This window comes from Streptopelia decaocto, assembly GCF_964273445.1.
Source record: "Streptopelia decaocto genome assembly, chromosome: 4".
Taxonomy (NCBI): domain Eukaryota; kingdom Metazoa; phylum Chordata; class Aves; order Columbiformes; family Columbidae; genus Streptopelia; species Streptopelia decaocto.
In genome coordinates this window covers 38,212,440-38,227,602 of record NC_138658.1, presented here as the reverse complement: position 1 = coordinate 38,227,602, position 15,163 = coordinate 38,212,440, and the positions used below count along the sequence as shown (strand labels likewise).

At 42.4% G+C, this 15,163-nt stretch overlaps 1 protein-coding gene across 3 annotated transcripts in view; it reads left to right on the top strand.

Annotated features, from left to right (window-relative positions):
* The first annotated feature begins 5,064 nt into the window (after positions 1–5,064).
* The window catches only part of SH3RF1 (SH3 domain containing ring finger 1), an 87,192-nt gene continuing 77,093 nt past the window's right edge, over positions 5,065–15,163 (top strand). Inside the window, exons 1-2 of one of the 3 annotated variants that reach the window (XM_082051715.1) lie at positions 5,065–5,190; positions 6,663–7,151. In XM_082051715.1, coding sequence (XP_081907841.1) covers positions 6,765–7,151 — 387 coding nt within the window. In that variant the 5' untranslated portion in view covers positions 5,065–5,190; positions 6,663–6,764. Of the gene's footprint in view, positions 5,191–5,405; positions 5,533–6,043; positions 6,086–6,662; positions 7,152–15,163 lie in introns of those variants that run through there. The other 2 variants (XM_082051716.1, XM_082051717.1) reach the window with 2 other exon arrangements.

Sequence of the window (15,163 nt, the reverse complement as noted above, 5' to 3'; positions counted from 1 at the left end):
GTCCCCGTGCAGAAGTTCCTCTGGCTCTCTTCAGCAGTTCCACCTCCTCCTATCTAACATTTTAATTTTTTGTTCAAATAGCAAAAATGCCAAGTATCCAGTCTCCAGACGTTCAGCTTCTTTCAGATACTTTGGTAATGAGGTGTGGTAACGAAGACTAAGTAAACTTTTATGACTGTTGAATACCCTTTATGATAGTATGGCTTTGTTTATTTTAAAAGAAAAAAAAAAATATTTGGGCCCCAAAACTCATCTAATCTGTTTGGTTTTTGAAAGCTCCAAACATTTTTCACAATGTTCCTCAAGGATAAAATTAGAGTTTAGTCACTCCAGCCCACTATCACTTGAAGAGGTTGATTACAGTTCTGCCTGATCTCATTTGGTAACACAATCATTCTACTTAAACAATTACATGATTAGCAAGCTAGTTCACAACTTTAATACACAAATGATACTTTCCTCAAGAAAACAGGAAACTAAAAAGTAATCAAACCTCAAACAGCATCTCTGTCTTGTCAGGTTTGAGACACAGCCAGGCAACTCTTGTCTGTAACCCAAGTTAGATGCCTGGAATACAAAATAAAGATGTAAAGCTAGAAGCCAAAATGTACTGAGAGCACAACAACCCATTTTTCCTGCCTCCTCACAATGCAAGAACAGCACAGATCCTTCTGGCAGGATGCAGAAGACTTAGAAACACGTTTGTATTACAGTCATTGATTTAGTTATGACTAGTTCACAATGGAGAAACTGCAACAGGGGCAGGACAAAACCCGCTTTGCCATCAAACTGACTGGATTAATATCAATCATGCTGAGCTTTGAGCCGCCAGAATTCCACTAACAGTAACCACAGTAGGCAACTTAAGGCTAGTACTAACTGTGGCACAGACACCTCGTTGTAAAAGAAAAGAAAACAAAACACCAAACCCAAGACCAAACCACAACCCACTCAAGCCCCCCAAAATAAAACCACAAGTCTTTAATGAAAAGGGAACTGTCATTGAAGAAAGTCCTTGCTCATTTCCAGCAGAAACTGCAGAAAGTTCGCCACACTTCACTACAGGCTGTACTTGCAAATATAAAGCCAGCAACACCAGCATGGCCATCCCTGGCAAACTCTTACTGAATTGCTGTCAGTGGGAGTTTTGCATGGCCTTTGAAAAGAAATCACTACTGCATCTCGAGGGGTCATTTTACAAGGAAATATGATTAACCTAGTTGATCTGTGCTCCAGATCTATATTGCATGGGAAAGATAGGCTAATGTAGACATTATGAATGGGGAACCATTATCCTTTTTGACAAAAAAACAGCTATAAAAATAGTTTGTTACAAAGAATGTACCTTAAAACAAAAACATGCTTATTCTTCTCAGTAGAAATAATTCATCCCTGAACATATAAATTAAAAAAAAAAGACTATGATTGCCACAAGACACTATCTTCTGTTACATTTTCTTTCTGATCAGACATAACACCTCTTGTTCCATGATTCTTATTATCTTTGAGTCTTTTGCAGCCATCTCAAGATTTCAAGGATGGAATTCACGTATTAAATAGGCATTCATATGTTTATTCTCACAGGCCAGGGTGTCTCTACTCAGCATTCAGTTACTCAGTTTTGGTTTATGAATCTAAATACACATGACGTTTTTAGGCTTGCTGGTTATCCTGCCACCAGGGGCACAGTCTTCAGGGACATTTTGTGTTATTAGAATGGAGATTGGACCTGGTTTCACTTTTCAGTGCATTATTGTATTTTAGTACGTTTAATGCTTCTCCTCTTTAGGGCATTAGTTTACAAATGTCTGTATGTTTCAAAAGATTTGCACACTAACAAGTGGAATCCTATTCTGAAATGTTTCAAAAAGATGGACCCAATTTCAAAGACATAGTGATTAGTTAAATTTCCTAAGGAACTAGATGTAAATGATTATAGAGCACATCTGTCAGCCTCTCTTCCAATTATTTATAATTTATTGGCAAAACCTCACAGAATATTTGTAAAGATATTAAGATTCTACAGATTTTATGAAAAACAGTGGCCATTTACAGAAAATATCTAAAATATCTAAAATGTCCCCCCTATAGAAAAGGGTGTAGCAAAGGTCAAGTTATCTATCTCGCCTGCCAACTTACCAATTAGCCAGTGTTGTTCAAAGCCATGCACAGTATATGCTGCCTCACATCTTAAAGACAGAGGAAAAACTAAAGATGCTTGGAAATGTGATAGAAACATGAATTATTGCAGTAACATTTAAGGAAGATGAGGAAGTATGATTGTCTTGGCAGAGTGGGCTGAAGACATGGAGAGGCCTGTAGGTTGGCTGGCCCACAGAAGACAAAGAGGGTATTGGCAAAAGGGTCAGAGGAGCCCAGAGGACATAGTGGTTTGCAGCACCAAGGATGCTGGATGCAGAACACAGGGAAAGAAACCAGGTGTTACCAGTTCCTCTACTGACATTTTGTCTTTTGCTCTTCTGCCTGTCACCCTTTGCTTCTTCCTTTACCCAATGGCTTCCAGATGAAAAGAAGCAGCATACGCTGAGAGAAAAAAAATAAAAAGTTTGCTGAAAATCAACTTCAGAAGTACAATTTATGACATCAAAAATGTCTAAAATATTTTTTCACAAATATGAACAAATATTAACACACATTATAATAATAGAAATCCAGGGAATTCAGTAATTGGAGGGCATCTTTGGTCAAATGTGTTTTTTATGGTTCTTTTCCCTGTGCAACTTCTCGCATCAATTCCTTAGTAAAAGTTGTGCAAGGAACCAATGAAATGTACATAAGAATGGAATGGCTTCAAGAAGGAGAGGTCTTCTTGTGTAAAAATGTGCAAACCGTACAGTTCCCTGCTTGTGGCTGGAAGTGAGAATGAGTAAATGCTTCGATGTAACTGCAAATCTGTTCATTTCAGCCCTGGCGCCAGCCTATTCCAGCCGCTCCACGTCAAACACTTCATCCGTAAGAGGGCAGTGCTGTACATCAGCACGTACACCCATTTTTTTTCACAGACATTATATTTGTTTGAAAATTAACTACTGCTGCTGCTCAGGAAGTAACATATTTATCTGATACTCTTCAGAATGTTTACTGCTTTGGCTAGTATCCCAAAATATATTTAGTATTCTACAGACTTTACATAAAACACTATAAAAGACCAGCCCTGATAAAGAGCTGATATTTTTATCCTGCTTCCCCGAACTTTCATCTTGCTGCCCTGGTACACCACCTGTATTATAAATTCCTCTACCATTTTAATAAATATTTTACATTCCTTAGGCAGCAAACTAAGTTTAGACAACAATAATTGTGTTGCTTACAAAACTACGCTGGAAAGGCTGGCAAATGACCACCATGCAACCTTGAAGATATCTTTTGGAAAAGCTATGGCCAAAAGTGAAATCCACTTGCAAGATGAACTTTCGTTTAGATTCAACAAGTCCCTATTTTAAATGTACTGATCATCCTTCTTTCTGTAGCAGCAGCACTCACATAGCAAGACAGAGGAATACTATGAGATGTGGGAATATACTTAGGCATCAGACGTTTATACCCTTCTCTTCTATTTATGTTAAAATACTCCCTGGAAAGCACAGACACAGACCAGAACCCCATCTGTATCAGTTTTCCTAAACTCCAGAATTCACGGGGGAGGAAACCTTATTTCTTAATGAACTGTGGATATTTAGCACTTTCAATATTTCTACTACTAAAAAAAAAAAAAAAAAGCAAAAAAAGCTTTTATTTATTCAGTGTGAGCACACATTCAGAAATCCTAATAATCGCAGAATGCTATTGCCATAGGAAACAACCAAACTAACAAATCCAGAAAGCAAGACAGAAAAGCCTGTCATGCAATCAACTTACGCAAACTACACAACAGATAAAAAAGAAAAAAGAAAGGTTTTTATATGCACACGAAATTCGTGAAGAATGATAAGCTTGAATAGCTCAAAAGCACACACAAGAAAGAAGCTTTTGGATTGCTTTCTTGAGTTGCAGCTGACAAGATCTTTAACTGGAACTTACACATTTCTCTAGATTTTTTTTTCACCATCCATGGACAAGGTGCCTCATCTGATTTAAAAAGTGCATTTTTAAAACCACATTTTTGTTGTTTTCTTTTGTGCTTTTGTGATAGTCTGTCTGTACCTCTGGGTTTACTTCCCCCTAAATTCCAACAGTCTTGTAGAGAAGTATGTCATTATAAAAATGCCTCCAGAGCAAGCACTTCTTGCATGTGTGTGTGTGTGTGTGTCTATTTTGGGGCAGTTTCTAACCTCAGTTGATTATTTAATTGAGCAACAGTAACAAATTAACTCTGTGTCGTCCTGAGAGAGGCGCACCCCCCCGAGATTATCGCTTTATTCCGCACTAAACCTTATCACAGAGCGGTCTGCCAGGGCCCGGGCAGGGCCACACCCGCGGGCCCAAGGGTTGTGCCAGGACACCCACCTGTTTGCCTCCCCTGCCCCACGCAGGCCCACGGCCGCCCCACGGCCCCGCGCCCCTGCCTCAGCCATGCCCACCGACCCCCTGCGCCCTTCGCACCGGGAGCAGAGGGCGCACAGCCGGGGGCCAGGCCCGGGTGACCCGCCGGGAGAGGCTCCCTCGCCCTACGTACGGCCGCTCCGCCTGAGGAGCGTACCCTTGGCCGGGCCGCCGCAGGCTCTGGGCACCCCGGCTCCTCCTTCCGCGGGGCCTGGCAGCCACAGACCCGCACCCCGGGACGCATTTACCACTCCAACCACCCGCCCTCCTTACCCCCCTGCCACCCCCAGGCTTCCAGCAGCAGCCCCAGGTGCCCGGCCGGGCCTCAACCCTCAGGAACCGGGCAGAGCCCCCGCCAACGGCCACCCCGAAACACCTGGCGAGGGGAGGATGTGCGGGAAGGTGCGGCCGCCACGGCCCAGCCCCGCCCCCTCCCGTGAGGGGAGGTGCCGGCGCTGAGGGGAGGTGGCCCGGACTGGGGGCCGCCCTCCTCCGCGGCCCCCTCGGCGGGGCGGTGCCGGGCGGGGCGGTGCCGCCCCTCGCGTCAGCCCTGAGCGGCGGGTCGGGGAGGGGACGGGAGCCTCCGTGCTGCCGCGGCGGGAGAGGCACCGGTGGAGCCGGCGGCGGCTTCTCACGGGAACAAAGCGGGGGCGGCGCAGTCCCTCCGGCCCGCTGCGGCGCCGCACGGTGAGACCCGGGAGAGGGACGAGGAGGGGGGCGGTGCTCGGCCTCCCCAGGGACCCTCCCGCGCCGCCTGAGGGGCGGCTCAGCGCGGCGGAGGGGCCGCAGGCCCGACCCCCTTCCCCTCAGCGCCGCGGGGCGGGGTGACAGCCCTCCGTTCCCTCTTCCCCGCCGCGGGATGCACCTCACGGGGGGGTCGGCCCCGCTCGCCCCTGTGCCCGGCGGGCTCGCGGAGGGGTGCGGGCAGCCTGCCGCGGGGTCTGCCTGTCTGCGAATCGCTTTTAAGGGAGGGAGTGGGGAAGCAGAAATACTTAAGGGAGCTGCTATGGACGCGGAGCCCGAGCGCAGGTGGGTGCAGGGGCCAGCGCCGCGACACGCGTCCGGCGCCCGGGGAGCCGAGCGAGCCGCTTCCGCAGGCCGGCGGCGGGGGCTGGGCGGAGGCGTTCAACTTCTCCCGGAGCCTGGCTCCGGCAGCCCCCGGGGGGTCGGACGAGGCTGCGCGGCTGACCGTGGCCGTGCCGCCGCGGGAAGCGCTGTGGCAGCGGGCGGGCCCGGGCTGGGGCTGCCTGGCTGCGCCGAGTCCGCGGGCGCGTAGCGGTGGCGACTGCCGAGCTCAACAAGCCGTTCTCTTCCCTGCGGAGCAGCCTGGCTTGACTTCCTACAGAATGTTGTATTATAGGAGGCTTTTTGGTGGCGGTATTTATTTTCCCTCCCTTTTCCCAGCCCCTCGCTGCACACGGGCTGGCCGGGGGCTCGTCCCTGTGCTGTGGCCGCACACGCAGCGCTCGCGTTGTCCTGGCGATGGGGCAGCGGCGCTTCCTGCTGTAAATCACTTCGCGATAGTTTTTGAAGCGCTTCCTTAGAGGCGGCACTGGAATGAACCCTCTCGGTAGTGTCTGTGGTAAGCTTAAAGCCCTGTGAGCTAAAGGCTGTTTTCCACGTTGATGTGTGTAATGCGCTATTTTCACAGAAATGGTATAAATGTAGTCTGCTCTTCTTTGCTTACTTTTGGCATAAATGTAATTCCCCTTGCTATGCCCCATTGGTGTATGCTCTGTTTTGGACCAGGTTGTAGTTACCTTTACTGTCTTGTTGTGGAAAAAGCTAATTTTAAATAAAAGTTCAGCAATACCAGTCTATTAAGCAAGAACTATGAAAAGTAAGATTTGTTATAAAGGTACACTTGGGATAGCTCTTCATTCTGGAGTAATTTAAGAAAATAGAATTACTCCAGATTAAAATTTATGGGGACTTGAATTTTAAAATCTTAGGTGTTAGCATTTGTTCTAATGTTTTACTTAAATAGATAATGTAGATTGCTATTATTATTGCTATTTTTATGTCTCTTATTAAAAATATCTACTGAATTAGTCTAGAGACTTTTTATTTTGCTTTTTGTGTGAACATCTTTATATAAGATAATCTTGTTAATTCTTTTTCCCTTTGATTAATGCTTTTTTCCCCTCAAAAAATTTCAGAGCACGGGCAGAAGAGGAATGGATGTAACATGATATCCTTGGAGTGCTCAAAACACACAAATTCTTCAAAGATTTGTTTTTTGCTGAAGTAATACAGAGAAAATGGATGAATCAGCTTTGCTGGATCTGTTGGAGTGTCCTGTGTGCTTAGAACGCCTTGATGCTTCTGCAAAAGTCTTGCCTTGCCAACACACGTTTTGTAAACGCTGTCTCCTGGGCATCGTGAGCTCTCGAAATGAGCTTCGATGCCCAGAGTGCAGGACTTTAGTGGACTGCAGCGTTGACGAACTTCCCAGTAATATTTTGCTTGTTAGACTACTGGATGGCATCAAACAGAGGCCACGCAAACCCGTTGCTGGTGGTGGGACTGGTAGTACAAATGCTTTAAGAGTCCCCATCAACACTGTAGCTAATAGCGGATCGAAGGACCTGCAGAGCTCTCAAGCTGGACAGCAGCAAAGGGTGCAAGCACGGAGCCCTCCTGTTAGGGTAAGTACCGTGTGATGATGATGTTTTGTTGCAATCATATGTTTCCCTGCCCTGTTTCAGAATAGTTGGTGGCCTCTGCTTCAGGTTAAGGGTAGTCCAGTAGTAAATATGGCAACACAGGGTAGAATTAGTTTATATTTCTAGCAGCTTCAGCAGCATCAAAACCAGTCTAGCCTTCTCCAGAACCTTAAGATGTTTACCATGAAACCTTGCATTTGCAAGAGCTCTTCAATTGAAACCAAAACAAAGTACCCATATGACTTGTTTAGGTATTTTTGTGTCAACTGTTGTAAATAATTGTATTTTCAGAGATGACTTCCCCAAAAAGACTTCTGGTGCAGCAATGTACTGCATATGTGAATGACTGCACTTCAGAGTTTCTCCAAGCCTTATTAGAAAAAATAAAACTGAATACGGAATATTCTGTCTCTTCTATAATATCCTGTTGTGCAACATTTGCATTTCCAGATGTTGTAGAGAGTGGAAAGTGATAACATATGGAATGTTGCTTCAGTTTACTAGTTATGCTGTACCGTGTGCCATTAAAATTGTGACCATGTGCATTCCTCATGCAGTTAACTGATACTCAGTGTATATTAGTGATAGACTTCAACATTTGACAATAAGTCTGAATATATCTTTATTCCTGGGGTTTCATAGCCATTCTTGTTTTCTTTCCTTTGGGAGACAGGGAAAGATGATCTTCTCATCTTTTGTCCACTTTGTCCAGAGCCTTTTGTACTAGGAAGACAGTATTTTTAAGAACATGAGCTGACTCTGAGGGATTAGAAGAGAGAGACAACATGAACGTTTATTTTCCTCTATGAGAAGTCTTCTTATTAAAAAAAAAAAAAAGTCCAAAAAGCAAAATACTAATTTATTGGACAGTGTTGGAGTGAATGCCCTATGTGTTTTGCTAACTATAACATCAAGATGGTTGCAAATACGGTTTCTTTCTGGGAATTGGAGAGGAAAATCTGTTTCTAGATGAGTGGCAGAGTCAGATTTCCTAAACTAATTTTGCTGAAGGGGAACTAGTAAATGAAAGTTGCTGTTATGTTAAATGAAGTGAATGTGGATGACGGCTGTCAAGTCATAAACATTCTGCTTATACCCTGAAGTAATACTAAGCTCATAAATGCCCTTTCAGAGGATGCCATAATTTTCAGGAAAGGTTAATACAGCATATACTGCAGCGTGACTTCCTGAACTGTATCAATGACCGTGGAGCTGCCAGCCCTGTTATTGCACAGTGCTACGTACATTGCATTTTCTATATGTATGTGGTGACACATGGCAATAAACAAACAAATGGTTCCTCGAGTCTTAAAACTAATGAAGCTGGGTGGGTGGTGGGGATTAAAAAATGCTGTGCCTTATATCTCCCCCACTGCAATAATCCTGTTTCTTCCTGTAACCTCTATAATCTTTCACTGCTGTAACAGTGGCAATTTCTCTCTGCAAGTTCTTAACCTCTTTCAATTCCCTGCTATTTTGATGTATAAAGCCTTCTGCTCTACCTGATGGAAAACTCTAATTGCTGACTGCCTAGCTCTTCTCTTCTGAGCAGCCAGTTTGCCTGGGAGAACAAATAATAGTTACGGTCATGCTGCAGCTTTCTCTTTGTTACGGATGCTTATTTAATGCTTTTCTCTTCTTCTTTTTTTTTTTTTTTTTTTTTTTTTTTTTTTGTTTAAGTGAAGACCTTCAGCTAGGTTGACAGCTTGGAAGAGCTGTAAGAACAGCAGCCTGCTGTCAAATCTGCTTGGGACTGGTCATCAGGAGCAAGTTATTGAGGGCTGTTGAGGGACTGTGACCACATGAGTTCTTGTTTCCTTCCAAAGAGCCTATGAAAATTTTAGAGAACTTACTTTGAAATTTATGCTCATACTATTCATCTTGTCATTTTCACAAAGTATGTCAAACAGGTATTATCTTAAGTTCCCTATGGCAGTTTTATAAAGGTATGCTTATTGCAGGAGTCTCTAACATAGCTGTGTGCATAAGTTGATAGATGTTGGAGGGCTGTTCCAATTTCTCTGCTGGAGGGTAGATTTAAAGTGATAAACATTTAACTTTTCCCTTGAATTTTTATGTGCCTAAGACCCACCAGTTTTGCTAGTTTATTCATGGTCGAAGTTTCTGAAGTTAGGGTTGTCTTCTCAGCAGAACTTAGAGCAGAGTTGTCTAGATAGTCTGAAATCGTATCACTGTTGAAAATATTTTTTATTAATGTTTTCAGCTGTTCACTGGACCAAGCGTAGGCAGGAAAAGATAAGCAAAGGGTTCAAATTATTTCCCTTTCCAAAATAAAAGCTTGAATAGCTCAAAACTTGGCTATGCCTAATGGAGTTGATGCTTATGCTGAGTAAGTATTGATGGTGTCATTTGAGTATATTATATTGTATATCAGTGGAAAATCTTATTGAGAAATGTTACAGTGCAGACAGTGGAAGAGTCCTAAATATTTTCCCTTTTTTCTTGTTTTTATTCTGGAAAGCTGATAGAAACCCCTGGTAACATCACTTGTGGTAAAGTTATCTTGAAATGAGAGGGTAAAAGAACATTAAAGGCTATTAGAAGATGCTCGTTTAGGTGCTAAAGAGGGCTTTCTGACTGCTTCAATAAATTCTTGCTCTGTGCATTCCTAAAACTCTGTTTTTCTGTCAAGAACTACTGCCATCTGAGATGTTTGCAATTAATTCTTTTAAACTGAGGAGGAAAGAAAACCCCACAAACAGAAGATTGTTCCGTGAGTTTTCTGCTGATGCTCAACTGTGTTGCATTGTAGCGTAAACCCACATGACCATGTTCATGCTTGTGTAACACAGGAAAGCAACAGTAAAAGTTTAAATTCTCCCATCCATAGTTCTGCAGCAGCAGTGGTCATTTGTGACCCAGTAGGCTTGCCTGGACACTGCCCAAGTGCAGCCGGGTTCTCCTGCCCCAGCTGTGATGTTTGAGCTAATCACACAACATGGGGCAGCAGGGATGATGGGCCACCTTCTGGTCTGGGAGAACTTGAGCAGATCAGTCTTCCCTGTCTGTTGGACTCAATGCATGAGGGTAGCAATTTGTTTTATTTTATGCTAACCAACCTGGAGAAATCAGCTCACACAGAGTTTGATTGTCTAGCAGAATTCAAAAACCTGGTAGGAGCTGAACAAGTGCTACTCTTACAGCAATGGCACTCGCTGCCCTGCTGAGATCCTAGCAAACCTAGTTATCAGAGGAAACTTCTTAATGATCAGAAGACATCAATGGGATGGAAGATGTGCGTTCATAGACAAATAACTTTATTAAAGAATTGAAAATAAATGTGGAGATTGCCAAGCGTAACAGCAGGTGTAAATTAGAACAGATGTTTAAATAATCTCTGAACAAGGGTTAGCACAATAAAGCAATACATAGAAATGTCATATCAATAAACATCTGCCAGTCAGGTACTATTAAAAGAGGCTTGCATTGTGATAAGGTGAGTCTTTCTAAATCGCATATGCACGCTTTTGTTTCCTCCCGTACTTTCTGAAATAGCAGATTCTACTTCTACATTTACAATTGCTTGTAGAAATTTAATTACTTCTCTGTAACACTTTTGTATCCTGTGTTAAGCTAGATAAAATTTAATGGAGATTATAAATATAAAAGGAAAATAGACTGTCTCTCATGGTGTTAATGTGTTTCCTCTCTGAGATAAGTAATTAAGTAAAGAGAGGGAGGATAAGCAAAAGGAGGAATTGTCTCAGTATCCAAAGGCATTGGGCTGGGATTGAGAGTTTCCGGGCTCGATTCCTGGCTCTGCCACAGACATCCTTTATAACCTTGCACAGAGGCATTCAAAGCTCTTTGTGCCTCTGTTTCCCATCTGCAGATATGACTGATAGTACTTCCTTTGTTTGATTCTCTATTTAAACTGTATACTCTTAAGGGCAGAGATTGACTTCTTTATTTTGGATGGATCTGTAGGGTATTTTACAATGGCTCCACAGTCTCAGTTGAGGTCAGTAGATACTGCTGCTCACTCTTTAAATTGTCGACTTCCACATTACTGGTGAGCTGTTCATAATCCATTTCCTGTACCAAAGATGTGCTTAGTGTTACATAATTAAAAGGAGTTCATTTTGTGTTCGGATGTTTAGTAGGAAATCACACAAATACCTCAGTGAGGAAAAGCCAGACACTTAAAAAATCTGTGGAAGCTGGTGTTCCATTCTACAGCTAGAAAAGTCTGCATCCAACTGGCACACTAGTGTGTAGATTTGGACTTGGGTGGGTTTTGAAAAGAATAAAAAGAGAGTATCTAACATGAATGGTGTTGGTAGTACATGAATATTTAATTCCATACTTTGCACCTCAATAGCAATCTTTAACCTGCCAGCTAACATTAATCTGCTTGATAAATTAGTTGTGAAACTAGTATAATCCCTTTATTTAGAAAATAAATAGGTTTTGAAGTAAGTTGATTTATAAACTAAAACACAAATCCACAGTATTTGTGATACTTAAATATTTTCTTCAATTTTGTTTCCAATAACTTTTTTCTGGTGTATTAGTGGAAGATACTATTGTATGATTACTTTGTTTTCAGGTAGAAGGGGCTGGGGGAGGGCTGTTGTTATTTCCTTTCGTTTTCCAGTGTAATATTCCTTCATTTCCGTAGATTTGTTTAAAACAGCCTGCCTGAAATAAAATGGTGTCTTTTTTTTCTCCACTGTAATTTGGCTGATGAGTTACAGGTTATTGCTCAAAAAGCTTTGATCATTCAGAAAATTTAAACTTCTGCACAAAAAGGAAGTCTAAAGCCGTCACTTTTTAACAGGCTTGTGAAGGGGAGCAGGTTTTTTTATGAGAATAAAAATATTTTAATTTTTCTCTTATTGCCACAGAAATAAAGTACCAATAAAATTACCTTACATGGGTGGTTAGCAGAGTCAGTCAGCAGTGCTGTTGCTGTGTTTCTGTAGCATAGTGCCTGGCTTTCTGCAATGGGTACCTCTTGCTCAGCAGCTTCACAGCCATCCTGTGCGGCAGAAGGAGCTGAAGGGGCTGTTTGGGCTGGGGTCTGCTGGAAATCCTTCTCCCCTGTCCTTTAGCTGAGCGAAATGGTTTCCACACGGTACTTCCTTTTCTTACCTGTGTTTAGTGTATTGATAGGAACTGTGGAAAATGGCAAGCCTGAACCTGCAGCTGTGATAATAAAACTGGAAACTTGTTATGTTCAGTTGTTTGTCTTCCTTTTGGTGGACTTGCCCTTGTAGCGCATTTGGCCTTCTCCTTATGATATGCTTAACACCTTCCTTGGTCTTTTCTTTGACTCCGTTGTTGTCCTGTATTCAAACATTCTCTCGCCTCTGATCTTAGTGTACTACTTCCAAGAAAAAGAAAACATCTATCTTTCTTCCCACTTGTGTCTAATTTGTCATTGACTGTGTCAAACGTAGGGAAAGTAAAATACACAATAAGAAGGAAAATGGTCTGTTCAAGTATCTGGACTACAGATACTCTTGTGATATTTATGACTAAATCTGCTAAATGAATGAGGAGCATAAAGTGAAGGTTAATATTACCGTATTGCTTAGCTTCCTTTGGTTCAAAAGTTTATTTTAATTTTTTTTTCTTCTTTAAATCATTGCCTATATGCACATTGTACTGTGGGTAAGAATGCATCTCTGTAATTAAAGCTGAAAAGTCATCTGGTCAGCCCTGTTCACCTTGTACACCTTGTTACTGGTTGCAGGAAGGAAAAGTGTACATCTGTTATGTCTCAGTTCCTGTCAGATGCCTCTTTGTTAACAGACAAAAAAGCATCACCTCAGAAAATCGGCAGTAAATTCTAGTGTCAGTTGCATTAGATCAGTTTCTTTGCTTTTTGTCATATGACCAAATCAGGATCTTTTTGGAGATCAGGGTTTTTTGGACCGAGAATGGCTGCTTTGAGGTGAGCTGGATAATTTTAGGAAGCAAGTGGCCTTGAGGTGGGACAATCGCGCATCCCAGGGAAGTAGTACTCCTTTCTGCTCTTCTTTCCTTTCTTCATCGTCCAAACTCATGAAGATTGCTTCAGCCTTTCTGATCTGTCTGAACAAGCAAACGGATACCTTGACTCTGCCATGGTGATGTCCTGTGTGTTACTTATATATTTCCACCTTCCTATAGATCTAAGAGGGACGGGGGAAAAAAGCTGCTTCAAAGGCAGCTTCTGAGAGATGATGTGTGCTCTGTTAGGAGTGCCATGTTACAATTTTGTGCAACTAGTAGACTTCAGCTATACTTCAGTGTCTGCAGTTCAACCAACCCTGAAGCATTAGGACAAGGAAGCAATAGCTCCACTACCCTAGAAGTCATTTGTTCTGCTCTGGTTTCCAGCTGTATCAAATTCTGGCCCAGCAGTGCTGACAGTTGAAGCTATCATCTTGGCAGACATCTAGACACAGCACTGTCTGTGCAACCAGAATCCTGCGTGTAGAGGGGGAGATGGCAGCACTGTCCTCTGTTTGACTGTCAGACTGAACAGTGGGGCTAGTTCTAGTTAGAGCCTTGCTGGCACTGAGAGTGCCTGAATAACTGCTTTCATTTATTCTCGTCCCATAGATGTTGCCAGGGCTGCCACGCAGTTTGGACATGAAGCCCCTAGCTGGTCTTGGTCAGCACAGGGGCAAACAGTTAAGCCTGTTGTCTCTTCTGCATGCTCTTAAATGCCAGGAAATTGTCAGGACTGGGAAGATGCTCTGGAGATAAGGCCAATCACTCCAAAGAGAATTTGGAATTCTTTGATATATGATGCTTATATGCATATCATTAAAATGTCATTGAGTATTTCCTGGAAACATGCATATTTGGATTCTACAGTCAAGGGGAAGATGAAACACAGAAGTCAAAGTCAACTCTTCGTGTTTCATTTACAGAGACTGTTGCCAAATTGTCTCAAAATCTGAGCCTGCTAGGTACATGAAAATCAACTGTGGCACATATGAGCAATCCACCATGGAAATAATTTATCCTTGTACCCTTAAAAGCTTAGGACTGTGACACTCATTTGATACTCTTTGTGGCACTCACGCATGTGATTTGTTATCCAGAGTTCAGTTGTTATAGCATAAGAGTATGAAGACTTCAGAAATTTAAGTAATTTAATTTCTTGTCTTGGTCTTCATTCCTGTCTTATTTGGCCCTTGATTAATTCCTCACCACGAACAACTATAGTATATGCACTTAAACTCTCAAGTATAAAAAAACAGAACCTGCAAGAAAGTGTCTAGTGTCCTAAAAATGAGAACAAGATTCTCTTGTCCACATGTGGTTGCTCTTTCTCTCTTGCACAGTGACTTTGTTTAAAACAGTACTGATAGGCTCAGCCTTCCACATATAATTTTTAAATTTTGGTGTAAATTGGTGTTTGCTTTTTAATTGAACTAAAAATTCTGGTCTGATATTTAACTGTTTTTTCCATCTTCCAAGTTGCCATGATTCTTCAGAGTGGAATATAGATTGTCTGGTTTTATTTTCTGTAAATATGCAAAGTATAATTTTACAGTTCCTAGCTCGGAAGTGTGCTATTAATCATAAATGCATTTTGATCAAAGGTAAGTATTTCAATGGTGCTTAAAAATTAATACAGATCTCATTTTCCTTCTCTCTGAAGTGAAGGGGTGCTCCTAGTATTGCACAGAAGATAAACCAGGCATCAGAGAGTGTCCTGTTGGACTTCTTAACACCTGAAGTGCTCATTCCTCAGTCTTTAGTGTTCCTTTGTTAATAACACTGAGTTTGTTTCGTGGCATTAGTGTTGCATTAGGGTGAGGCAACTCTGCTCTTCTTTTTATGAAGGAAAGATGTGCATATTACCTTCCTCTTCTCGGCACCTACACTTTCAAAATATACATGTACATTAAAAACTTTTTAAAGAACTGAAGCTCTGTTATATCTTGTGTGAATCACAGTTTTATAAGATGAGCTTTTGAAAAGCTCAGGTTAAGGGAAAAACTATTCACTCCTACCAGACTTCCAAGCTG